We start from the raw sequence: 27872 nt of genomic DNA, 5'->3' as shown, positions 1-27872 counted from the left end.
CATCATTTGTGAAATTCATTTGTGAAGAAGATGAAGATGAAGAAAACCATGGCTCGCATGTGATTCCAGCTATACAAAAATAAAACCTAAAAACGCAGAGGGTGGGAGGGGGGTGGGGGAAAGAGATGGGGGTGGAGGGTTGGCAGTACACACATTTCGTATCAAAATCTTCTCTTTTTTTTCTTGGTATCGGAAACGAGTGTTTGTCGAACCGGAAGTCGTTGTTTTTACGATCATAACATGGATCTAGATCCAACAAAAACTTCCCTGTGTTTATCACATTTTGGCTTCAATAAATGGAAACAAAACAAAACAGTTCCCCAAATTCCCCTGGCATCCCTCAACCCCCCACCCCCCCGCCCCCCCCTATCTTAACGCCCTCACCACTGTTTCCCCAAGGTGAGAAAGAGGGTGATGTGGAGGTGGGGATGGGGGAAAGGGGTGGGCGGGGGAGGTGTGTGTGTGCGTGTGTGTGCGTGCATGTGTGAGTATGCACAAGTTTTGTTTTGTATTGATATGCACATGTATGTATCCTAATTTCTACTGTATCTGTGTCTGTGTATGGTTTTCGATTTATGTTCGTACCTTGTTATGTACTATCCCCCAGCCCTCCTCCCAATATTCCTTGAGACCCCGGTACACTTGGTAATAAAGACATATTCTATTCTATTGTATTCTATTACAGCGTGCGTGTCGGTATTTAAGAACTGAACGCACAGCTGTGCAGACATCATGGAAGGCGGAGGACAGAAACAATGACATGCTTACAATTGGATGCGTCCTCCTTCTTCTTTTTCTTCTTTTCCTTCTTCTTCTTCTTTTCCTTCTTTCTTCCCTTCTCCTCTTCCTTCTTCTCCTCCTCCTTCTTATTCTCCTGCTCCTTCTCTTTCTCCTTCTCCTCCTTCTTTTCCTTCTTCCTCTTCTTTTCCTTCTCCTTCTCTTCCTCCTTCTTCCTCTCCTTCTCCTTAATCTTCTCTTCCTCCTCCTTCTTCTTCTCCTCCTCCCCCTTTTTATTCTCCTCCTCCTTCTTCCTTTTCTTTCCTCCTTCTTCTTCTTCCTCGTCGTCGGTGTTTGTCGCACCAACTTCCACGTTCAGTCGTTTTTACGAGCGTGCTTTTTACAACAACTGACGCCCAGAATGTTCCGACGGTTACGCTGGCGCTTGCGTAGGACGGCCCTTACTGAGACGATTTTTGACTGGCTGGGGCGAAGAGCGAGTCGAGACAAAAGAAGGGCTGCTGTGTGCGGACCAGGCAGTGCACGGCCATCTGTGGTGACAGAACATATTGGGAGGGAAACACGAGAGGCAGCTTTGTCACCCGAAAGTCTCTTACAGGTACTGGATCGTTCTCGTGGTGTGGATGTTTGTGATGCATAGTATCAGAGAACTCTTCAGCTTCTTGTTGTTGTTGTTGTCATTGTATCTGGAGTAGTAGTAGTAATAGTTGTTGTTGTAGTAGTAGTAGTAGTAGTAGTTGTTGTTGTTAGTAGTAGTAGTAGTTCTTCTTCTCGTCCTTTTTCTTTTTCTTCTTTGCTATTGGTGTTACACTGACATTTGTTTATAATTTGTGTCTTAATAAAAATTTAAAAAAATCTCCTTCAAACTTCCAACAAGGTAGAGGCATTCTACTGTACAAATAAGGTGATTCTTCTGACCCTTCTAACTGTTGGCTAATTTCTGTCTTGTCTATTTTGTCTAAGCATATTGAAAAACACCTGGAGAAATCTATATATTCTAATCCCTTTGACAACAAATACAAAAAACAAAGCAACAACAAAACACAAAAAACAAAACAACAACAATCCATGAAAATCAGTCTGGATTCCCTGAAAATCATTCTTGTCATACAGCACTCATGCAACTTATTTTTCGTATCAAAGAGTTTGAAAAAGAAAAGCCTTTCATTCAATTTATCTCTCCTTGCTGCTACGTAAATAAGATTAGGTGTCTTTATTGACAAAGATCAACTGGGAACTGATCATACGAAGTACTTATGTAAACGTCTCTCCAACAAAATACTTCATTCAGCAAAAGAAAAAAACAACAAAAAACAGCCCAAAACTTGAGATCACCGAGATCCATTCACGAACATTTTCTGTGGACAAATTCTGCCAGTAATCAACTGTAGCTAAACGAGCATAAAATCTATTCACCTATGTATACATCAGATTTTAATTGCACCAGTTATTTGCTTTAATCTTCTATGTTTACTTTGAGCGTGTTTCTTGTCAAATCTCTGCCATTCAATTATTCGAACTGATCTGTTTAAAATTCAACACAGAGCCTCATCTGGTTTGAGAGACTTAACACACCGAATATCAGTTTGAAGCGTAATTTTACCCACAGCACACATAATTTTGTGTGTGTGTGTGAAATTGAGGGATGGGGAAATTGTTGTTTTGGACAACTGTCGACAAGATCTATTATATATATATATATATATATATTCCGTTTCAAGGCAAAGGTGCCAAGCCGATTACGTCATCTGCTGTCTGTCCTTTATTAACGTCAGATCTGGATCAGAGGAATCTAAAATAAAATTAAAAAAAAGAGAAAGAAAGAAAAGAAAAAAGATTTTAAAGTAATAAACTTACCACGTTGCTTTCTTTTGTAATGCTGTATATGTCTTGAGTTCTAAAGACCTTTTTGACGACATAGTTTTTGTTGCTTGGTTCAGTCTGTGCAAATAAAATGATGTGATCGAACTCTGCCAAAAAGTTGTCCAAAGAAAGGCAGTGCACACCACAGAATACTAAACTATTTAGTATTCTGTGGTGCACACCCAGAAAAACTAGTGACGGTGGTGGGCTGCCCATGACGTCATATGACATTTTTTGTCACCCTGCAAGGGACGAAATGTGCCTGACGAAAACGTGTGCACCATCTCCCTATTATAACTAAAACCGTGTTTAAGTAACATCACAAAAATAATCCCACTGACTGTCCAAAAAATTAAACAGTAATATAAGTCTTGATCCATTAGTCTAGTACTTCTTTTGTTGATTATGAAATGCTTTGTAAAATCTCGTAAATGCTTGTGGCAGTGAATTTGTATTATAGGAAGGAATATATGTAAGTGAATGAGCAGGGCCTGGTGTATTCCTGTTCAAGTATTAATTTAATTTCAATAACTGTTCCTTCTTTATATCCATGATGTTCCTGATTCCATACATATTTGTAACTGTACATGTATCTATACCTGTACATGTACTTGTACTATACCTGCACCTGCACCTGTGTCTATACCTGTACTTGTATCTATACTATACGTGTACCTGCACGTGTGTCTATACCTGTACTTGTACCTGTACTATACGTGCACCTACACCAGTGTCTAGACCTGTAGCTGTACTTGCACCTGCATCTGTGTCTATACCTATACTTGTACCTGTACTATACGTGTACCTGTACCTGTGTCTATGCCTGTGCCTGTGCTTGTACCTGTACCTATGTTATCTTGTATCATTGGCCTCCAGCACAGTTCTTCAGCCAGGCGATATCACTCCTCCGTTTCTGAGGTCTGGCACTTGCACAATGACGAGCAGCGAGTCAGCACAGTGCCAAGAGCACGACAACAACTGGACAGACACCATCACCCACCACAACAGCGATGATGACGAGACAGACTGTGGCATTGGAAGTTGCAAGCCCAAGGCACTGAGGCGATGTGCGACCATGCCAGTGTACGCGGGTTTTTTCAGCGCCAACGCCTTGATGACGACAACACTGACCCACTACATCACCAGCCAGGTCTGTGACGTCGTTTGTTTGGTGTCGTCAGTGATGACGGTGATGATGGTAATGATGATGGTGCATACCTGTATAGCGCTGTGATTGATGCTGTTGTCGTTGTTACTGTTGTGATTGCAGTCGCTGTTGTTTTTGCTGGTACTGCTGCTGCTGTTGCTGATTTTGTTGTTGTTGTTGCTGTTCCTGTTGTTGCCAGTTTTCCTGTTGCTGATGATGATTTTGATGATGATGTTGATGGCTTGTTTCCCATGCCACCTGAATGGTGTAATTCATGAACAGTAGGTCTCGCTGCTCTCCTACACAGCCGCATGATCGTTCAGCTCCATCAACTAACAACCAAAGTGCAGTTTTGAATTCTTTGCCTCTTGTCTCCATTTCATTTCCAAGTTGCCATACTGCAGCCCTCCTACCCACGGAATTCCTTGCCCTCTGTGTGCCAGGGTGTGTCGCTCAAGGCGACCCACACAGCCACCAGGGGGCTTGTTGCCAAGGACCTTGTTCTCAATGATCCTGGGGTGCAAGGAGCCTGTCATCGTCATCCTATCTGTCATATGTATAGGTGTGATAGTCAGTCGTTTCCGACTACGACCATCAGAACAGCGGAGGAGGTAACTGCTGTCCTGAATATCTGGGCTAGAATTTGATCATAGTGGAGAGTGTCTTGCCCAAGTTACATCCCAACTCTCTGGGCCAAGAGGGTTTTAGGACTGTCAGCGTTGGAATGGTTTTCAAAGGGCAACTAGCCCCCGAGGCTGCAGTGCTAAGAGCCAGTGCGATTTTGCCTCCAAGTTTGAGAGTCATTGTCCACAAAAGACTAAGGTGTAATGATTTTCCATTGCAATGGAGAAACCATTGATAATACAGCTCTCACTCTGCTGCTGACTTAACTGTAAACTTATTTCTAAGTCACTAGACTGAGGAAGAAAGACTTTGAGAGTGAAGGGAGGGGGGTGGACAGGAGGAGGAAGAGGGTGGGGGGTGGAGATGGCTTGCATCCGAACAGACGCAGACCAAGGATAAAGCTGTGGTTGAACTGAGGGGTGCAGTGCACAGATTAACTGAGTATTGTGTTATATCATTCTGTTTGACTCCAGCTGTTCTGAAGAAAGGTGTCAATAGCAGCTTTGATTTACGTCGGCAAAAAAGGGGTGTGGCAATGAGATTCCAAGCCATTTTTTGTGATTAGAACATTGTGAATTATTTTTTCTTTCGCTTATGTTTTTATTTGAAGTGTTGTCAGATTACTGAGTATGAAGACAGAGGAACTTGAAGGTTAGTGACAGATTGGTTAAAACGCTTACACTGCCAGTACAGTGTCTGTTAGGGTCTGAGTTTGAATCTCGGTCTCTCCCTTTCTCCCAAGTTTGACCGGATAACCAAACTAAGCATCTAGTGATTCAGGTTTGGCGATAAACGTGTGCAGCACGAACGTGGTGAACTGAAAAAGGAATCTCTGGCAACATAAACTGATCTCTGGCAAAATCCTGCAAGAAGAAATCTGCCCTGATAGTCATACCTACACAAATATAAATGCATGCACCCATTCCCTAACTAGGGTTTTGGGTTATGCTGCTGACCAGGCATCTGCCTTGCAGATGTGGTGTAGCGTAGATTGATTAGATTTGTCCGAACGCAGTGACGCCTCCTTGATAAACTGAAACTGAAAACTGAAAAGTTTGGGGGCTTTTTGTTTTTGTTTTGTAAAATTTATTCTGTTTTGTCTTTTTATTACAATGGATGTCTCTGTGTGAAATTCGGGCTGCTCTCCCAAGGGACATCTTTTTTTTTTTTTTGTTGTTGTATTTTTTTGTTTTCCTATCGAAGTGGATTTTTCTACATAATTTTCCTGGGGACGACCCTTTTGTTGCCGTGGGGTCTTTTACGAGTGCTAAATGCATGCTGCACACGGGACCTCAGTTATCATCTCATGTGAATGACTAGCGTCCACCACTCAAGGTCTGGTGGAGGGGAAGAAAATACTAGCGACTGCCAGTGTGATTCAAACCAGTGCGCTCAGATTGTCTCGCTTCCTAGGCGGACGCGTTACCTCTAGGCCATCACTGTGGGTGTTGACACTGCAGGTTGTGTGTGGACCAGGTGACGACGCTGGAGAGGCAGTTCGGCTTCAACAGTTCTCAGACTGGCGTCATCCTGGCGGCTAACGACGTGGGCTTCCTCCTCATCGTCCTCTTCGTCAGTTTCATCACCAACAAGGTCAGTGCACCACTCATGATGGTGTGAATGCTGAGCTCTCCTTTATTTCCTCAGTTCTCTCTGTCTTTGTGACTCAGTCTTGAAGTGAACTCTTTATGGCGGGTTGGGCTGTAAACAACAGGGTTGTATTGGATTTATCTGTGGTTTGACACCTGCAGATTACACACAGCAATCGTCAGTATCTTAATCGATGTGGAAATTTCTCACATCAATGATAGAAGTGAGTACAAACTGACTAGTTTCATAATTACAGCGAAATGTCCGTTTTCGTTAATGAAGCTACAACCAGACAGACAAGTGCAAGGTTTAGACACCTGACCTGCAGTCTCAATGTGAGGGGGCCCAACAAAAATCCAGTCTGCCACCTTTCAGTGAATCGAACACCTAATCTCAAACACAATTCCGTTCCTCAGGTGAACATGGGATGTCAGTCAAACATCTTATTTACATTGAAATTCTCTCCATTTTTTCTGCTTTGTTACGTGTTCGTCCCTTGTTTATATCTTGCCATCAGTTGCTGCAGTACATTCCAAAGTATAGTGACCCGGGTGCACTGTACAGGTACATATTCCACGTGCGCTAGGATTCTTCACCCTGTTGTTCGGGCTGTCTGGCTTTGTGTGTGCGCTACCCCATTTCATGTTCGGAGCTCCCAGCCCCTCCCTGCCCCCCACTGGAGTGGACCCAGCCAACCTGAGCGGCATGGTGTCAGCTGTGCCCTCCAGGAGTCTGCTGGGTCAGATCTGTGATGGTGTCAACCACACTGTACTGGACTGCCATTCCTCCACAGGTCAGCATCACTGAGAGAGAGAGAGAGAGAGAGAGAGAGAGAGAGGGCGGGGGCAATGCTACAATTGAAAAACGGCAAAAGAGGACCATGTGACATCTCTGTAGAAGTCCGTAAGGTGAAGGGTCAAAGTTAGTAAGCTGCGGCAGTGTAGTTGTGTACGTTTGCTTCACCACACTTTGTCGATCTCTCTCTCTCTCTCTCTCTCTCTCTCTGTCTCTGTCTCTCTCTCGCTCTCTCTCGCTCTCTCTCTCTCTCTCTCTCTCTCTCTCTCTCTCACAAATGATCATAATCATCGTCATCATTATCCATATCAACTTTGAAATCACCATCTTCATCACCATTCTCTGGTCCTGATCACCGGCGTCCTCAACCCCCACCTCCACCCCCACCCCCACACTACTGTCCCCCAGAGGATGGAGGGGGGAGTGAGGAGGAGGAGGAGGGGGACAGCCGGGCACATGCCCATGTGGGCACAGCCCTGGCAGTCATCGCGACGGGCATGGCACTGCAGGGGGTGGGCAAGACCCCTCGCACCTCCTTCATCACCACCTATGTGGACGCCAACGTGCTCAGGGTCAAGACTGGCTTCTACATGGGTGGGTGGTCTGTCACTGATAAAACAGAGTTCTATACCTTCTTCTTCTTCGCCTTCTTCTTCTTCGTTCATGGACTGCAACTCCCACGTTCACTCGTATGGACATGAGTGGGCTTTTACGTGTACGACTGTTTTTACCCTGCCACTGTAGGCAGCCATATTCCGTTTTCGGGCGTGCGCATGCTGGGCATGTTCTTGTTTCCATAACCCACCGAACGCTGACATGGATTACAGAATCTTTAACGTGCATATTTGATCTTCTGCTTGCGTATGCACACGAGGGCGGTTCAGGTACAAGCAGATCTGTACATATGTTGACCTGGGAGATCTGAAAAATCTCCAACCTTTACCCACTGGGTGCCGTTACCGAAATTCGAACCCAGGACCGTCAGATTGAAAGTCCAACGCTTTAACCACTCGGCTATTGCGGCCGTCGAGGTTCTATATGATAATATTATATATGGATACTTATTGAGTGCTTTCCTCCCTTCAAAGGAGCTCACTTTACAATAAACATAAAACACACACACACACACACACACACACACACACAATAACTCACATATGGAAGGGGAAGAATAAGATAATGATTTAGCGCTCTATCAAGTTTCTACATGGGTGGGTAGTCTATCACTGATTAGACAATGCCCTATAAGTGGTGCTACACTCGGCTTATATCACAGATTGACATAAGTTTACATTTGGGCCAACAGCAAAGTGAGAGCTGTATTTTCAATGGTTTCTCCAGTCAGTGGGAAATCATTTACAGCTTAGTCTTTTGTTAAGGACTATGACTCTCAAACTTGGAGGCAAAATTGCACTGGCTCTTAGTGCTGCAGCCTTGGGGGCTAGTTGGCCTTTGGGAACCACCCCAACACCGACTGTCCTAAAACCCTCTTGGCCGAGAGAGTGGGAATGTAACTTGGGCAAGACACTCTCCACTATAATCAAATTCTAGCCCAAATAGTCGGAACAGCAGTTGCCTCCTCTGCTGTTCTGATGGTCATAGTCGGACACGACTGACTATCATATAGGTGGTGGGTGGTCTGTCACTGTTAAGAAATTGTTCTGTAGGTAGTGGGTGGTCTGTCACTGTTAAGACAATGTTCTATAGGTGGTGGGTGGTCTGTCACTGTTAAGACATTGTTCTGTAGGTGGTGGGTGGTCTGTCACTGTTAAGACATTGTTCTATAGGTGGTGGGTGGTCTGTCACTGTTAAGACATTGTTCTATAGGTGGTGGGTGGTCTGTCACTGTTAAGACAATGTTCTGTAGGTTTTGGGTGGTGTGTCACTGTTACGGCATTGTTCTATAGGTGGTGGGTGGTCTGTCACTGTGAAGACTGGGTTCTGCATGGGTGGGTAGTCTAGCTAATTTGATTACAGTGGAGAGGGCCCTTGCCCAAGTTACATCCCAACTCTCCCGGCCAAGAGGGTTTTAAGACAGTCGGCGTTGGGATGGTTCCCAAAGGCCAGCTAGCCCCCAAGGCTGCAGCACTAAGAGCCAGTGCAATGTCGCTTCCTAGTTTGAGAGTCATAGACACGAACATAGACTAAGCTGTGAATGCATTCCCATTACATCTGAGAAGCCATTGACCATAACAACTTTCACTTTGCTGTGGGCCCAACTGTTAGGTGGTGTCAGTCTCAGATACGAGTCGAGCAGATGTAGGCCCAGTTTATAAGACAGTTTATATGGGTGGGTGTTTGGTCATTGATAAGACAAGGTTCAGTATTATTGGGAAGTCTGTCACTGATGAATCGGGGTTTTGTTTAGATGGACGATTTCTCACAGCTATGGTGGGGTTCTCTATCGAGAGCTGGATTGTTAATAAGACGGGATTCTATCATTGAATAAGGCTGGGTTCTATATATGGTTGGGTGGTTTGTCACTGACGAGACTAGGTTCTATTTAGAAAGGCGATTTATCACTGGTAAGGTTGGGTACTATGTTTGTGGGTTTGATTTTTTTTTCTTTTTCTTTTTTCTTTTTTTATCACAACAGGTTTCTCTGTGTGAAAGTCGGGCTGCTTTCCCCAGGGAGAGTGCATCGCTACACTGACAGCACTTCCCATTTAGAAAAAAAATTTTTCCTGCATGCAGTTTTTGTTGTTTTTCCTGTTGAAGTGGATTTTTCTACAGAATTTTGCCAGGAACAACCCTTTGGTTGCCGTGGGTTCTTTTACGTGTGCTAAGTGCATGCTGCACCTCGGTTTATCGTCTCAACCGAATGACTAGCGTCCAGACCACCACCCAGTGTCTAGTGGAGGGGGAGAAAATATCGGCGGCTGATCCGTGATCCGAACCAGCACGCTCAGATTCTCTCGCTTCCTAGGCGGACGCGTTACCTCTAGGCCATCACTCCACTTGTGAAGGACGGATGGTTTATCACTATCAATAATAATTTTTAAAAATTCGATTTCGATTTTGATTATTTGTCACTGATGAATCAGGGTTCTATATGGGTTGATGATCTGTCACTGTTAACGCAAAATTCTGTATTGATGGGTGGCCTGTAATTGACAACACAGGTAGAAATGGGTGGTCTGTACAACAGTCTTATAAGTGGGTGGTGTGTGATTTGCCTATCTCTGCCTTTGTGTTTACTCTGTGTGTGTGAGCGTGTGTGTGTGTGTGTGTGTGTGTGTGTACAGGTATCATCATTGCTGTAGGCGTCGTCGGGCCAGGGTTGGGGCTCGCCCTTGGGGGGTTCTTTTCATCGATCTACGTTACCTTGGAAGGTCAGTGTCAGTGTCAATGTCAGTGTCAGTGTCAAGGAGGCATCAAAGCTCTGCGAAATGGTCCATGTACACCACTTCATATCTACTTGACAGCGATGATGATGGTGATGATGATGATGATGATGATGACGACGATAATGATGATGATGATGATGATGACGATGATAACAACGATGACGATGATGATGATGATGATGTTGTTGATGATGACAATACTCCCTACCCAGCACTATACTACCCTTACCCAATCTTACCATATCATACCCCATATTCAGCCCTACACTACCCTTACCCTATCTTCCCATACCATACCCCCTACCCAGTCCTACACTACCCTTACTCTATCTTACCATACCATAACCTCTACCCAGTCCTACACTACCATATACTATCTTACCATACCTTACCCCCTACCCAGCCCTACACTACCCTTACTCTATCTTACCATACCATAACCCCTACCCAGTCCTACACTACCATATACTATCTTACCATACCTTACCCCCTACCCAGCCCTACACTACCCTTACCCTATCTTACCATACCATACCATACCCCCTACCCAGCCCTACACTACCCTTACCCTATCTTACCATACAATACCCCCTACCCAGCCCTACACTACCCTTACCCTATCTTACCTTACCATACCATACCCCCTACCCAGCCCTACACTACCCATATCCTATCTTACCATACCATACCCCCTACCCAGCCCTATACTACCCTTACCCTATCTTACCTTACCATACCCCCTATCCAGCCCTACACTACCCATATCCTATCTTACCATACCATACCCCCTACCCAGCCCTATACTACCCTTACCCTATCTTACCATACCATACCCCCTACCCAGCCCTACACTACCCTTACCCTATCTTACCTTACCATACCATACCCCCTACCCAGCCCTACACTACCCATATCCTATCTTACCATACCATACCCCCTACCCAGCCCTACACTACCCATATCCTATCTTACCATACCATACTTCCTACCCAGTCCTACACTGCCCCTACCCTACCATACCATACCCCATATCCAGCCCTACCCTACCCTATCTTACCATACCGCCCCCTACCCAACTTCGCAATACCCTACCCTAACACACCATACCATATCATACCTTACCCCATACCCAGCCCCTCCCTACCCTACCTTACCCGTCCCCTATTCCACCCCCCCCCCTTCCTCTCGTCTCCTACAACCCTCCCCTACCCCCTCCCCTTCATCTCGTCTCCTACAACCCTCCCCTACCCCCCCTTCCTCTCCTCTCCTACAACTCTCCCCCCCCCCCCCTTCCTCTCGTCTCCTACAACCCTCCCCTCCCCCCCACCCCGACCCCCACCTCACGCCAGGCACACAGTAGTAGTCACCCCCTTCTGGCCGGATGCCTGCAGACACGGACATGAAGTACCGGAACCCCAACTGGATCGGGGCGTGGTGGCTGGGCTTCATCGTGTTCGGTGCCTGTGCCTGTGTGTGCGCCTTGCCCCTCTTCTTCTTCCCCAGGCGGATGAGGAAACAGGGGCACGAGGAGAGAGAGGTGAACGTCACGGAGCTCCCCAAGGCACAGACAGAGAACGAGGTGGTCGGCAGGAGGCTGTCCCACTTGGTGAAAGGTGGGGATAGGGGGCGTTGGGTGTGTGTGTGGAGGTGGGGTGGGGGGTGGGGGTGGGGGCTGCTTCCGCTCTGACGTTTCTACTTCGCGTTTGTTGAATGCCGTTCGTACAGGGTGTTGAATTCTTGGTTGTCTTTGTTCGTTTATTTCTTTATTGTCGTTTTTGTTTGTTTGGTTGGTTGGTTGGTTGGTTTCACGCAGCCTAATGTGATAACCGGACAAAACTCTTACAACAGCCAAAGCCTTCAGCAGAAATATTACACCATCGAAGTAAGTAGACTCTTCTCTATCCTTGCAGCAAACAGTTCAACACGTACCTTATTTCAATGACGTACTTTCGGTCCAGGAAATCTCCCAGCTATGTCTTCATCATTCCCTGTAACATTCACCACTGGCGAAAGATTACTAAAAATCACAACACCTCACCACACGGGGGAAAAAAGTTGACAGAGAGGGGGAGGGTGGAGGGCATGTCGAAATAACCGAACAAAAATCTTCTTGATCTTGAAATGCTCTATCCTCGGCCAAACAGATGGAGATTAGTTTGTCAAAACTATAAGGTGATTTGACCCAAAGACAGCACATTCATGAACGAAAGAAAATAAAAGGTAAAAAACAACAGCAACAACAGAGAACCGTTGATACCGTACCAGAGATGTACTCACGTTAAACAGTTACTCGTGGTAGTGACAATGACCTGGTGCGGAAAAAAGAGATACAGGAGAAAGTGAAGGAGAAGGATGAAAAGAACAACAACAGCTACAAGAAATAGCGTGTATTGTGACAGACAAGGCTCCTGGAAGTATTTCCTACTCTGAAAGACATTAACCCTGGCTGTAATGTGTATTCTGAGAGACAATGTTCCTAGGAGTATTTGTGCATTGAATGACAATATTCAGGGGCGTTGTATGTATTGAGACATACAAGGCTTTTTGGATTAATCTATACCTTGAATGACAATGACCCTGACAGTAATGAGTAGTCTGAGAGACAAGGTTCCTATGAGGAATTAGTGCCCTGAATGTCAATAATCCTGAGAATATTATATAAGGTTCTAATGAGTAAATCGGACCGTGCGTGACAATAATCCTGGCAGTAATGTATATTCTGCCAGACAAGTTTCCTGGAATTATTCGTGCCTTGAATGACAAGAATCCTGACAGTAATGTATATTCTGACAGACAAGTTTCCTGGAAGTATTCGTGCCTTGAATGACAAGAATCCTGACAGTAATGTATATTCTGACAGACAAGTTTCCTGGAAGTATTCGTGCCTTGAATGACAAGAATCCTGACAGTAATGTATATTCTGACAAACAAGTTTCCTGGAAGTATTCGTGCCTTGAATGACAAGAATCCTGGCAGTAATGTATATTCTGACAGACAAGTTTCCTGGAAGTATTCGTGCCTTGAATGACAAGAATCCTGACAGTAATGTATATTCTGACAGACAAGTTTCCTGGAAGTATTCGTGCCTTGAATGACAAGAATCCTGACAGTAATGTATATTCTGACAGACAAGTTTCCTGGAAGTATTCGTGCCTTGAATGACAAGAATCCTGACAGTAATGTATATTCTGACAAACAAGTTTCCTGGAAGTATTCGTGCCTTGAATGACAAGAATCCTGGCAGTAATGTATATTCTGACAGACAAGTTTCCTGGAAGTATTCGTGCCTTGAATGACAAGAATCCTGGCAGTAATGTATATTCTGACAGACACGTTTCCTGGAAGTATTTGTGCCTTGAATGACAAGAATCCTGACAGTAATGTATATTCTGACAGACAAGTTTCCTGGAAGTATTCGTGCCTTGAATGACAAGAATCCTGGCAGTAATGTATATTCTGACAGACAAGTTTCCTGGAAGTATTTGTACCCTGAATGACAATAATCATGGCAGTAATGTGTGTTCTGACAAAGTTCCTTAGGAGTAATTCGTACCTTGAATGACAATAATCGTGGGAGTAATGTGTGTTTTGGCAGACAAGGTTTTTGTGAATAACAATAACCCTGTTAGTAATGTATATTCTGCCAGAAAAGGTTCCTAGGAGTAATTCGTACATTGAATGACAACAATCCTGGCTGTAATGAGTATTCTATCAAGGTTCCAGGGGGTATTTATAATTTGAATGACAATAATCTTGGGAGTAATGTGTATTCTGACAGATAAGGTTCCTAGGAGTATTCGTACCTTGACTGACAATACTCCGGGCAGTGTGACGTGTATTCTGGCTGTACTGTCAGGTTTCCTTGTCTGACAATACTCCTGGCAGTGTGATGTGTATTCTGGCTGTACTGTCAGGTTTCCTTGTCTGACAGTACTCCTGGCAGTGTGATGTGTATTCTGGCTGTACTGTCAGGTTTCCTTGTCTGACAATACTCCTGGCAGTGTGACGTGTATTCTGGCTGTACTGTCAGGTTTCCTTGTCTGACAATACTCCAGGCAATGTGACGTGTATTCTGGCTGTACTGTCAGGCTACCATGAATGACAGTACTCCTGGTAGTGTGATGTGTATTCTGGCTGTACTGTCAGGTTCCTTGTCTGACAATACTCCTGGCAGTATGACGTGTATTCTGGCCGTACTGTCAGGTTTCCTTGACTGACAATACTCCAGGCAGTGTGACGTGTATTCTGACTGTACTGTCAGGCTACCATGACTGACAATACTCATGGTAGTGTGACGTGTATTGATGCTGTACTGTCAGGCTACCATGAATGACAATACTCATGGTAGTGTGACGTGTAGTCTGGCTGTACTGTCAGGCTACCATGAATGACAATACTCCTGGCAGTGTGACGTGTATTGATGCTGTACTGTCAGGTTTCCTTGACTGACAATACTCCTGGCAGTGTGACGTGTATTGATGCTGTACTGTCAGGCTTCCATGACTGACAATACTCCTGGCAGTGTGACGTGTATTGATGCTGTACTGTCAGGCTACCATGACTGACAATACTCCTGGCAGTGTGACGTGTATTGATGCTGTACTGTCAGGCTGCCATGACTGACAATACTCCTGGCAGTGTTACGTGTATTGATGCTGTACTGTCAGGCTACCATGACTGACAATACTCCTGGCAGTGTGACGTGTATTGATGCTGTACTGTCAGGCTGCCATGACTGACAATACTCCTGGCAGTGTTACGTGTATTGATGCTGTACTGTCAGGCTACCATGACTGACAATACTCCTGGCAGTGTGACGTGTATTGATGCTGTACTATCAGGCTTTCTGGGAGCCATCTGGCGCCTGTGCACGAACCCTGTATACATGTGCGCTGTGCTCTCCGTGTGCTTTGAACTTATGTCGGGGGCTGGAGTGTACGCCTTCAGTCCCAAGTACATTGAAAACCAGTTCTCCTTCCCTGCTTGGAAAGCCAACATGGCTTTGGGTACGTTTTTTTGTTTTGTTTTGTTTTGCAGACACACGCCTGCATGCTCTTTCTGTCTGTGTCTCTGTTTCTCTGTCTCTGTCTCTCTCTAAATTCACACACACACACACACACACACACACACACACACACACACACACACAAGCACACACACACACACACACAGGCACGCACGCACGAACGCACGCACGCCCACAACAGATATGAATTCTGAATTTACAAATTTTGATGATACTGATACAGTCAATGGTGAAATTATGACCCCGTTCAACCTCAATTAACAAAATTCATATGTGAATGTTTCAAAGAACACGTCACGTTTTAATTGGAACACTTTTCATTTGCTGATTTGATTTAGTTCTCTTTTTTTTCTTTTTTCTTTTTTTTAAATCTTTTATTTTTTGTGTCTATAAACCTTTCATTTCCGGTTTTCATGACAAATAAATATGATTCTGATGATTCTGATTCTGATTCACACACACCACCACCACCACCACACCACACCATATCATACACACACACACACACACACACACACACACACACACACACACACACACACACACACAAGAAAAAGAAACAACATCAACAACAACAACAAATAAAACAGAACTTGTTGGACTTTGAATCTGAGGGTCCCGGGTTCGAATCTCGGTGACGCATGCAGAAGATCAAACACGCACGTTAAATATCCTGCAGTCCATGTCAGCATTCAGTGGGTTACGGAAACAAGAACATACCCAGCATGCACACCCCCAAAAACGGCTGCCTACATGGCGGGGTAAATAAACAAACGGTCATACACGTAAAATGTTAAATGTTTGAGTGTGTATGTGTGCGTGCCTGAAATCTGATTAAATGACACAGGGAATGAACAATGAGCTCCCAGTGGCAGCCGTCAGTCGGCTCTACCCAGGTAGGCAGCCTGTTGAGTAAATGACCCTGTGTTTGTAAACCGCTTAGAGCTTGTATTTGTATTTCTCTTTTAATCACAACACATTTCTCTGTGTGAAATTCGGGCTGCTCTCCCCAGTGAGAGCGCGTCGCTACACTTCAGCGCCACCCTTTTTTGGGGTATTTTTTTTCCTGCGTGCAGTTTTGTTTTCCTATCGAAGTGGATTTTTGTACAGAATTTTGCCAGGAACAACCCTTTCGTTGCCGTGGGTTCTTTTACGTGCGTTAAGTGCATGCTGCACACGAGACCTCGGTTTATCGTCTCATCCGAATGACTAGCGTCCAGAACACCACTCAAGGTGTAGTTGAGGGGAAGAAAATATCGGCGGCTGAGCCGTGATTCGAACCAGCACGTTCAGATTCTCTCGCTTCCTACGCGGGCGCGTTATCTCTTTACGTTTTTTTACGTGTGCAATATAAGGATAGGCGCTGTAGAAGTATCCATATCAGTCAATCACTCGATCAATCAAACGACGTTGTGTTGCCTCTCTCAGCGGGGATGATGCTGGGGGTGGGCTCGATCGGCACCTTCATTGGAGGGTACCTGACCAAACGCTTCAAGATGGGCCCAACAGTCAGCCTGACCTTCGCCACAGTCATCATGGCCATCTGTCTCGCCCTCACTTGTCTGCAGATCGCCTTCAAGTGTGACCAGCCCTGGTTGTACAACAGTCCTGGGTCAGTGTGTGTGTGTGTGTGTGTGTGTATGTGTGTGTGTGTGGTGGGGGGGGGTCTGTGTGTCCAAATGTGTGTGTGTGTGTGTGTGTGTGTAAATGTGTGTGTCTGTGTTTCTGTGTGTGTGTGTGTGTGTTTTGTATGTATGTGTGGGAGTGTGCGTGCGTATGTGTGTGTGTGTGTTTTTTTTTCTGTATGTCTGTCTGTCTGGCAGTCAGTTCCCCTCTGTGTGATATCCCCCACATGCTGTGTTCCTCTGTGTGATACCCCCCCCCCCCACACACACACACACGCTGCGTTCCCCTCTGTGTGATACCCCCACACACACACACACACACACACACGCTGCGTTCCCCTCTGTGTGATACCCGCCCCCCCCCCACACACACACACACACGCTGCGTTCCCCTCTGTGTGATACCCCCCCCCCCCACACACACACACACACACTGCGTTCCCCTGTGTGTGATATCCCCCCCCCCCACACACACACACACACGCTGTGTTCCCCTCTGTATGATACCCCCCCCCCCACACACACACACACACACACACACACTGCGTTCCCCTGTGTGTGATATCCCCAACACGCTGTGTTCCCCTGTGTGTGAGCAGCCCGCTGTCCAGTCCAGAGACTACCATGTCTGACTGCATGGAGGGCTGTGGCTGTGACGACACTGACTATTTCCCCGTGTGTGGGGGGGACGGCCGGACATTCTTCTCGCCTTGCCACGCGGGGTGCAAGGGGAGTGTGAGGGGGGTGAGTGTTGCGTCATTTGTTATTTTGTACCCCACCAGGGTGGTATTACCGTGTTGTGGTCCTTGTCTTCAGTGTCAACTTCTAGTCAATGATCACAACAGAGTGTTTGTAAGATTCCGACGCTTTCGGTTCAGTGTGGACGTTTCCTAGTTCTATTGTATTCATCTGCCATTTCACAATGAAAGACAGTTGTATGGGTTGAACGTTTTGCTTCTGTTGTTTACAAAGTGTGTTTTTTTCAGTTTCTCAAGAAAGTGTCACTGCTTTTCGGACACATCTGTACCATGCCACATCACATTTGATAGACAGATGCATACCAACGCATTAGTGTACGAAAGACTGAAGGAGAAGAATGTGTTTCTGTTAATTCTGCCATTTAGGATGAAAGGCTGAAACAAAGGAAGATGCTTCTGTTAATTCTGCCGTTTAGGATGAAAGGCTGAAACAGATGCTTCTGTTAATTCTGCCGTTTAGGATGAAAGGCTGAAACAGATGCTTCTGTTAATTCTGCCATTTAGGATGAAAGGCTGAAACAAAGGAAGCTGCTTCTGTTAATTCTGCCATTTAGGATGAAAGGCTGAAACAAAGAGAGATGCTTTTGTTGACTCTGCCGTTTAGGATGAAAGGGTGAAGTAAAGGAAGACGATTCTGTTAATTCTGCCGTTTAGGATGAAAGTTTCAAACAAAGGAAGGTTCTTCTTGATTGTACCAATTACGATGAAAGAGGGAAATTGATTCCTCACACTTTCTCTGATGATCTGTGACACAGCAACAGACACGGCAATAGATCAGTTTCTTTCACTTTTCCTGGTCATGTATTCCTCTTTTACAGCATCTCCATTGGCTCCCTGTCTCACACAGAATAAAGTACAAGATCAGCACTCTATGTTATAAATGTATTCACAAATCTGCCCCTTCCTTTCTCTGCGGCTGCCTTCACATCTACACCCCATCTCACTCTCCACTTTTAAGTTGATATTTTGCTATGTTTATATCTGTGTGTTAGACTCGACTTCGGGCTGAGAGACTGATTGGTGTGAGTGAGGAGCCTTTGAATGCACATGTCATTTCCATTCGGATGAATAAAGTTCCATTGTACTGTATTGTATTGTACTGTATTTCTCTGTTTATCACAACAGATTTCTCTGTGTGAAATTCGGGCTGCTCACCCCAGGGAGAGCGCATTGCTACAAAACAGCGCCACCCATTTTTTTTTGTATTTTTTCCTGCGTGCAGTTTTATTTGTTTTTCATATCGAAGTGGATTTTTGTACAGAACTTTGCCAGGAACAACCCTTTTGTCGCCGTGGGTTCTTTTACGTGCGGTAAGTGCATGCTGCACACGGGACCTCGGCTTATCGTCTCATCCGAATGACTAACGTCCAGACTACCACTCAAGGTCTAGTGGAGGGGAAGAAAATATCGGCGGCTGAGCCGTGATTCGAACCAGCGCGCTCAGATTCCCTCGCTTCCTAAACGGATGCGTTACCTCTAGGCCATCACTCCACATTGTATTGTTATCATTATTCATCTAGGAAAATAACTGGCCCCTGTTTTGTTCCAGAGTTACGTGAACTGCACGTGCATCCCTGGAGGGCTGGCGGAGGCTGGCACGTGTGATTACAGCTGTGACATGTTCTACCCCTTCATCGTCAATGCCTGCGTCAGCTTCCTCCTCTCCACCTTCGCCATCGTCCCCAAACTGATCATCTACATGAGGTGCGGCACTGTGCGTCACTATCAGCTGACGATGATGATGATGGTGGTGGTGGTGGTGATGGTGATGGTGATGGTGATGATGATGGTGCCTCCCGAAACCTGGAGGGGGTCAGGCTGGTGTTCTCCTGACCCACTCCCGGGAGGGTCACTACCTTGTCGTGGTCGGGAGGCTTAGTGGCCAGTGATCGAGCGAGCTATGTCGGCGGGGGCATCAGTGCTTCTTGGGGTTTGGTGCTCTGGTCCCAGGTCTTAATTGACAGCCTACATAGCCATCGTAGCTGTTAGGGCTGAATAAGTAGTGGTTTTGTACTGATGCCCCTGATAGGGCTTCCCATGCCGAACAGGTCGTGAGTGAGGCCCAAACTAAACGTGACCCACTGTCCCTTTCACTATTCTTTGTTCTTCTTTCTACCGCCTCTTTTCTGTCCTCAGCTCCCCATCAAGCCTTCTTTTCCACATTCTTTTTTTCTCTGCGGCCTTCTTTAGGCCCGCCGTGTTTGCCGTGCGGCGCGACCTGTGATGGAGGGGAATGAGATCCTGGGGATTGAGAGAGCACGCTGCTCTCAACACATCCCTTTGGCTCGGACCTCTCCTAAGACAGGCGGCACACATTGGCCCGTGTGTATCAATCGGCTACCCCTTCGTGGGGCTGGGTCAAGACTGGCAGTTTAGTGGCTGACGAAGGTAACCCCCGTAGTGCTCGGCTCTCTGTCCCCGGGAGCTGGGCATGATCGGGGGGGAGCACGTTGGAGCTGGGCTGCTGGTTGTATATCCCTCCCGAAACCTGGAAGGGGTCAAGCTGGTGTTCCCTTGACCCTGGCCCCTAAGTTGGACCCCATGGTGGGTGGGTAAGGGAGGGATGAATTCACATTTTTCTTTCAACATGAATCCTAAACAAATACACCCCCCCAAACTCGGAAAAAGACGACGACAGGGAACGGACGACTCAGACTCTGAGTCGGAGGTCGTCGAGACCTCTGGTTTTTGGCCATCGTGGCTAGTGATGGAGGGCGCTGATGACGACAAGCCCTTGTCGGCTCTCAGCCCCTTCGCTGTCCAGAAGGGCTTTCAGTGTCTGGCAGGATCGCTCAGATCCATCAAGAGGCTGAGGAGCGGAGCGTTTTTAGTACAGACAGAATCCAAAAGACAGACACAGCTCCTTCTCAAGGCGACCACTTTCGTGGATAGGGCAGTGAAGATTTCCCCTCACAAAGGTCTCAACTGCTCAAAGGGAGTCATCAGATGCCCGGAGTTGAAAGGTGTGTCTGAGGCCGAGATCAAGAGCGAACTGTCCTCTCAGGGAGTGACCGATGTGTACAGGGTGACGGTGAGGAAGGGGTCGGACAGAGTCCCGACCAACACTTTCTTCCTCACCTTCTGCTGCCCGGATGTCCCCAAGGACATTCAGGTCGGATACCTGCTAGTTAATGTCAGCCTGTACGTACCGTCCCCTCTGAGATGCTTTAAGTGTCAGAAATTCGGACACGTGAGAGACAGATGTAAGGAGGAAGAGGCGTGTGGCACCTGTTCGAAGGCGGCGCACCAGGGCGATTGCGTCAGTGCAGCCCTGTGTGCGAACTGCGGAGGTGGCCACCCGTCCTCATCGGAGGACTGCCCCGCCTGGAAGAAAGAAAAACAAATTCAGAAAGTCAAGACAGAACAGAAAATTTCCTTCTTTGAGGCAAGGAAACAGGTGGAGGCCGCGTCGCCTAGGACGTCGTATGCCTCTGTCGTCAGATCCGGGACGGTGGACGTCGCAGTCCAGACGACGTCCACAGGAACGCAGACGGACGACTTAACCACCTCGTCGGAACCGTTGGCCTTGGGTGGAGGCGCTGTGTCCACCCCTTCCCATCCTGCGCGGCAGTCCTCAGGGGCTGCTGGGCGGGAGAGAAAAGCCTCGGGCGGAGGCACGTTGTCCGCCTCCCGCCCCACCCCCCCCCCCCCGGCCCCCCTCGCCCCGCCTCTCGTCTGCCTGGCCCTCGGGCTGGCGGAAGTGGCCGGAAGCCCCCCACACCTCCAAAACTCAAGGAGGGGAGGGCTGCGGCCACGGCGGGATCGGGAGGGGCCGAGGTGGTGGATATTCCGACCCGGTCGGAACCCGAAAAATTTATGTCAAAGAACAAATATTCCATCCTGGCGGACCTTGAGCCACCACAAGTGGAGGAGCAGGGGGTAGCGATGGAATAGGCTGCTGCTTTATTTATTTATTTATTTTTTTAAAAACCTTTTTAATGGCAGTGATCCACTGGAATATCCGGGGATTCTATGCCAACTTCCAGGAACTCCAGCTGCTTTGTCGTGCTTTGAAACCTTCAGTGCTGGCACTGCAGGAGACTCTGCAAAGAGATGGCAAGGTTTTATCTCTCTCTGGTTTTAACTCCGTTTTTAAACCCGCTCAACCGAAGCAAGAGGGGTTGACGGGAGGTGTCGCTCTTTTTATTCGAAAGTCCCTTTTATACAGTACAGTTCTTTTAAGCACCCCTTTACAGGCGGTGGCAGTCAGAGTCACGCTCGAGAAAACCATCACTGTCTGCTCTCTCTACCTTCCCCCTTCCGTCCGTGTTCTGAGGCAGGACCTCATGAACCTGGTCGACCAGCTCCCACGTCCGTTTTTACTGTTGGGCGACTTCAACGGACACTCCCCGCTCTGGGGAAGTGAGATGACATCAGCCCGAGGTCTTCTCTTAGAAAACCTTCTCTCTGACATGGACTTGTGCTGTCTTAACGACAAGTCTCCCACTTACCTGCATCTGTCCTCTGGAAAGCTCTCGTGTTTAGATCTGTCGGTCTGCGATCCATCGTTGGTCCTGGACTACGAGTGGAAAGTGCACGACGATCTGCACGGGAGTGACCACTTTCCTGTCGTCCTCCGCCCCACAGATGGAGAAGGTGACTCTCTGCCTGACCGCCTGTACTATGACAAAGCAGACTGGAGTTTTTTTACCACCAAGATAAGAGCGGAGCTGCAGGAAGAAACAGTATTGAAAAGCAAGGACCCTGCTGACGCTCTGACTCGGATCGTTTTAGATTGCGCCAGAGCAGCAGTCCCATCGTCTACCTCCAAGCCTCAGGTCCCTAGAACGCCCTGGTTCAACGCGGAATGTCGGGAGGCCCGCAAGTCTCGGAAGAGAGCGCAGCGACGCGTCTTTCGGAGACCGGAGTCCGATAGCGTTCGAACCCATCAACAGCTGAGGGCGAAAGCCAGGTATGTTTTTAAAAAGAGCCAGAGGAAGTCTTGGAGAGATTTCTGCTCTTCCTTAACCTCCAACACACCCAAGAAGAAAGTGTGGAGGGTTTTAAAAAGAATTAAGGGCAAAAACGCATGCCCGACCTTCCACCATCTTAAACTTTCAGACGCTCTGGTCACAGAGAAGAAAGCAGTTGCCAATTTGCTTGCCTCCACAATAGAACAGAACTCGAGATCTGCTAACAAATCTGCTCGCTTTCTTAAAACCAAAAACCTGTCAGAAAAAACACCATGTAACTTCTTTTCCGACAACACAGAGAATTACAACCTTCCTTTCACAATGAACGAACTTAAATCTGCCCTTCAGACCTGTACGGATTCCTGTCCAGGAATGGACGAAGTCCATTATAAACTCCTAAAGCACCTTCCCCAAACCTGTCTGGACACCCTGCTTAAAGTTTATAACCACATCTGGGTCACAGGTTTCTTTCCACCCTCCTGGCGGAAAGCCCTCATAATCCCACTGCCGAAACCAGGAAAAGACCCCTCGAACCCCTCCAACTACCGCCCAATTGCACTGACCAGCTGCGTCTGCAAACTGATGGAGAAGATGGTCAACGGTAGACTGATGTGGAAACTAGAGACCGACGGCCTTCTGGCGAAGGAACAATGCGGTTTCCGCAAGCATCGCTCTACCGTTGACCATCTGGTTCGTCTGGAAACCACGATAAGAAATGCTTTCGTCAACAAACAACATGTGGTGGCCATATTTTTTGACCTGGAGAAAGCTTACGATACCACGTGGAAATTTGGTATTCTTTCCGACTTGCACAAGCTCGGCTTCCGAGGACACCTGCCTCAGTTTATCCACAATTTTTTACAAGACAGACAATTCCAGGTGAGAGTCGGCACCACCCTGTCCGACATTCACGAGCAGGAGCTGGGTGTCCCGCAGGGGAGCATCCTGTCGCCGGCTCTGTTCAGCATCAAAATTAATGACATCATTCAATCCGTTCAGAAAGGATCGGACAGCTCGCTGTTCGTGGATGATTTTGCCTTATATGCAACCGGCAGCACGTACGCCAGCATCCAGCGACGGCTTCAGCTCTGCGTCAACAAAATCCAGTGTTGGGCAGAGGAGAATGGCTTCACATTTTCGTCCTCCAAAACTGAATGCATCCACTTTCATAATTTTCGCCAATTCTATCAGGACCCTGAAATCCGTCTGGGAACATCCACCATCCCGGCGGTCAAGGAAGCCAGATTTCTAGGGGTCGTCTTCGATCAGAAGCTGAATTTTCTCAGCCACATTAAACAGCTGAAAATATCTTGCCTAAAAGCCCTGAACATCATCCGAGTTGTGGCACACACGAACTGGGGTGCTGATAAGAGGACTCTCTTGCACCTCTACAGAGCCCTGGTCCGGTCCAAACTGGATTATGGAAGTGTTGTATACGGCTCGGCCAGACCGTCCTACCTGAAACTGTTGGACCCTGTACACCACCAAGGGCTCCGTCTCAGCTTAGGTGCTTTCCGCACCACCCCTGTGCACAGCCTGTACGCAGAGGCGGGGGAACTGCCTCTTTCCAACCGCAGACTGAAGCTGACCCTGAACTATTATTTGAAATTGTTTTCGGAACCTACAAACCCTGCTTACGATGCTGTATTCAACAACCCTTTCGATAAGAAATTTACAGACAACCCAAACTGCATACCTCCTCTCGGACTCCGCATTCAGCCGCACTTGGAAAATGCCGATCTGGATGTCAGTGGCATCTCAGATTTCTCTAAGTTCCCTGACAGCCCCCCGTGGACCTTTACAACACCTGAGGTCCGATTCGATCTGGCCTCGTACCGTAAGGACACCACCAGTTCTCTGGCCTACAGAACCTACTTTTCGGAACTGTGCCACAAATTCCCCACCTTTCAAGGCATCTTCACTGACGGTTCCAAGTCAGAGGACGGAGTCGCCGCATCTGCGTTCTGTCCCGCCTTTCCTGACCGGCCCTCAACGGAACACATCCTGTCTGACAGCTCGGTATACACCGCGGAACTGACCGCACTGGTCCTGGGGTTAAAAATGGTTCTCTCTTCCAAACAGAAGAGATTCATGATCTTTTCCGACTCCTTATCAGCCCTGGAGGCGATCGCCTGCAGGAATATCACTCATCCCAAACTGCTGGAATTTTATGAAACTTTTACTCTCGCAACGAAGAAAGGATACGAGGTTGTGTTGGCCTGGGTTCCCGGACATGTTGGCATTCGTGGTAACGAAAGGGCAGACCTGCTGGCCAGGAACGCTGTAAAGAAAGAATTGTCCAGATCCTTGGTACCCTATACAGACATGAAGCGGAAGGTCAATACTTACGTTAAGGATCTTTGGCAAGAGAAGTGGAACACCCAGATGGACAACAAGCTCTTCCAGATCCGTCCGGACCTGGGGGAGACCCTCCCTTCGGGGGTGAAGAACAGAAAGGAGGAATCTGTGCTGTGCAGACTGCGTACGGGGCACACTTTTTTTACTCATTCTTACTTGTTGAAGGGGGAGGAGGCCCCTCGATGCGTTCCCTGTGACGAGCCTCTCACCGTGAAACACGTGCTCCTTGACTGTTGGGATCTGCATGACGTTAGACGCAGACATTACACGGCGGTTTCTTTGAAGACTTTGTTTCGTGATGTCCCTCCGTGGGCGCTGATGGACTTCTTAAAAGAAGTGAACCTTTTTAACCAGATTTGAAGGTTTTAAACTATGGAAGTTTTTTTTTTAACTTTGGAGTGGAAAGTTTGAAGTGGTGACTCGTTTTAATTGGTTGTTTTTTTTAGCCTTGTAGCAGTAATTGACGCGGCGATAGCCTTGAGATGGCCTTAGTGGTCGGCGAGGCTCTAAGCACCATAATTTCATTTCATTTCATGATGATGGTGATGGTGGTGATGATGATGATGATGATGGTGGTGGTGGTGGTGGTAGTGATGGTGATGATGGTGGTGATGATGATGATGATGGTGGTGGTGATGATGATAATGATGGTGATGATGGTGGTGGTGGTGGTGGTGGTGAGGATGGTGGTGATGGTGGTGGTGGTGGTGATGATGATGATGATGGTGGTGGTGGTGGTGGTGATGAATAAGACAATGGTGATAATGATGATGGTGATGGTGATCAAGATGGTGATGGTGAAGGTGCTGCTGATGATGAAGATGGTGATGGTGATAATCAGCGATGATGATAATGATTATTGTAATGGTGGTGAAGAAGAAGAAGAAGAAGAAAATGATGATGAATGTGGTGCTGGTGCTGGTGGTGGTGCAGGTGTAAAAGCCGGTGGTGATGATGGTGGTGAATTGTTTTGTTTTGTTTTATCGCAGGGCTGTGGAGGAAAGAGACAAACCGCTGGCTCTGGGGTTCCATTCCTTCATGACTTCTGTCACGGGTCGGTGGACTTTGGCTTTGTCTTGAGGAGACAGACAAAGACTGGCAGACATACAAAGACTGGCAGACGGACAGACAAAGACTGGCAGACAGACAGACAGACAAAGACTGGCAGACAGACAAAGACTGGCAGACGGACAGACAAAGACTGGCAGACGGACAAAGACTGGCAAACAAACAAAGACTGGCAGACGGACAAAGACTGGCAAACAAACAGACAAAGACTGGCAGACAGACAGACAAACAAAGACTGGCAAACGGACAGACAAAGACTGGCAGACGGACGGACAGAGACTGGCAAACGGACAAAGACTGGCAAACAAACAAAAAGACAAAGACCGGAAACAAACAAAGACTGGGAAACAGACAAAGACTTGTGGACGGAGGGACAAAGACTGACAAACGGACAAAGACTGGAAAACAAACAGACAAAGACTGGCAAACAAACAGACAAAGACTGGCAGACGGACAAAGACTGGAAAACAAACAAAGACTGGCAGACGGACAAAGACTGGCAAACAAACAGACAAAGACTGGCAGACTGACAAAGACTGGCAAACAGACAGACAAAGACTGGCATACAAACAAAGACTGGCAGACGGACAAAGACTTCCAGACGGACAGACAAAGACTGGCAAACAAACAAAGACTGGCAAACGGACAAAGACTGGCAGACGGACAGACAAAGACAGTCAGGCACTGAGACAGAGGAACAAATAAATAACCAGTCGGACACACAAAGACAACCAGACAGAAAAATAACCAGAGAGAGACAGGCATAGAAAGAGAGGCAGACGCACAGAGAGAGAGAGAGAGGCAGACAGACAGACATTTATTCATTCATTCAAGTTGCATATGACCTGCAGAAACACACTTGCGCACTCACGCACACATGCGTACACACTGAGGCTGCGCGCACGCGCGCGCGCACACACACACACACGCACGCACGCATACAGACACACACACACACACAGGCTCAGAGAGAGAGAGAGAGAGAGATACAGAGAGACAGAAAAAAATGGGTAAACGTTTTGAATAAATGAATGCCGAAATAAATGAATGAACGAACGAACGAACGAACAAATGAATGAATGAATGAATGAAAGTGTCGGTTAATGCATCCACAAGAATGGGTAAACGTTTTGAATGAATGAATGCCGAAATAAATGAACGAACAAATGAATGAATGAATGAATGAAAGTGTCGGTTAATGCATCCACAAGAATGGGTAAACGTTTTGAATAAATGAACTATAAATGAAGTAAAAATGAATGAAGTAATGAATGAAGAAATGAAACGTCAGCGTGAGCAAGACCATGCAAACCTTTATGAACAAAGAAAGAACAAAGAATGACTGACTGCTGAACTGGAAGCGTCGCTCTGCCCTCAGGTTATTTGCTGGGACCTATCTGTTTCGGCAAGCTGATTGACAGCGTGTGCATCCAATGGGAGGACAGCTGCACAGGGGGCGGGGCCTGCCGTCTCTATGACAACGTAAAGTTGCGGTGGACGATGTATGGGTACGGTGCCCTGTTGCAAACAGCGGGGTTCATCCTCCTCATCCTTACCGCCATCACAGATCGAATCACCAACAAGTTTCAGAAGAACACGAAGGCTTCGGCTGGAGGGGACACTCTTTTGACCTCGGTGGGAGTGTAAAACGGAAAGACAGTTTCAGTTTCAGTAGCTCAAGGAGGCGTCACTGCGTTCGGACAAATCCATATACGCTACACCACATCTGCCAAGCAGATGCCTGACCAGCAGCGTAACCCAACGCGCTTAGTCAGGCCTTGAGAGAAAAAAAAGGTGAATAAATAATAGATAAGCTTACATAAATAAATAAATAGATAATAATTATATAATAAAAAAAGAAAAAAAAAATATGAAAAAAAGAAAGAAAAAAAGGAAAAAAAGAATCAATGAATAAACAATCACGGAAGAATGTCTCAGTGTCCACTGACTAATGATGATGGTACAGAAAGACAAAAAAATACAAACGTAATCACATCCCCCCAACGCACCCCTTTGTTTT

The 27872-nt window shown here is 46.9% G+C and overlaps 1 protein-coding gene across 1 annotated transcript; it reads left to right on the top strand.

The window, feature by feature from the left end:
* Positions 1-1197: 1197 nt before the first annotated feature.
* On the top strand, positions 1198-27872 carry LOC143289446 (solute carrier organic anion transporter family member 2A1-like). Its single transcript, XM_076598415.1, has 13 exons — positions 1198-1336; positions 3478-3751; positions 5849-5965; positions 6527-6755; positions 7166-7351; positions 10003-10089; positions 11496-11717; positions 14946-15110; positions 16559-16742; positions 17355-17499; positions 19063-19217; positions 25774-25838; positions 27231-27872. Exons 2-13 carry the CDS (start codon positions 3536-3538, stop codon positions 27497-27499), a joined length of 2040 nt encoding a protein of 679 aa, XP_076454530.1. The 5' UTR covers positions 1198-1336; positions 3478-3535; the 3' UTR covers positions 27500-27872.

Source organism: Babylonia areolata, chromosome 14, assembly GCF_041734735.1.
Source record: "Babylonia areolata isolate BAREFJ2019XMU chromosome 14, ASM4173473v1, whole genome shotgun sequence".
Classification (NCBI taxonomy): Eukaryota; Metazoa; Mollusca; class Gastropoda; order Neogastropoda; family Buccinidae; genus Babylonia; species Babylonia areolata.
This window is presented reverse-complemented; position numbering and strand designations above follow the sequence as displayed.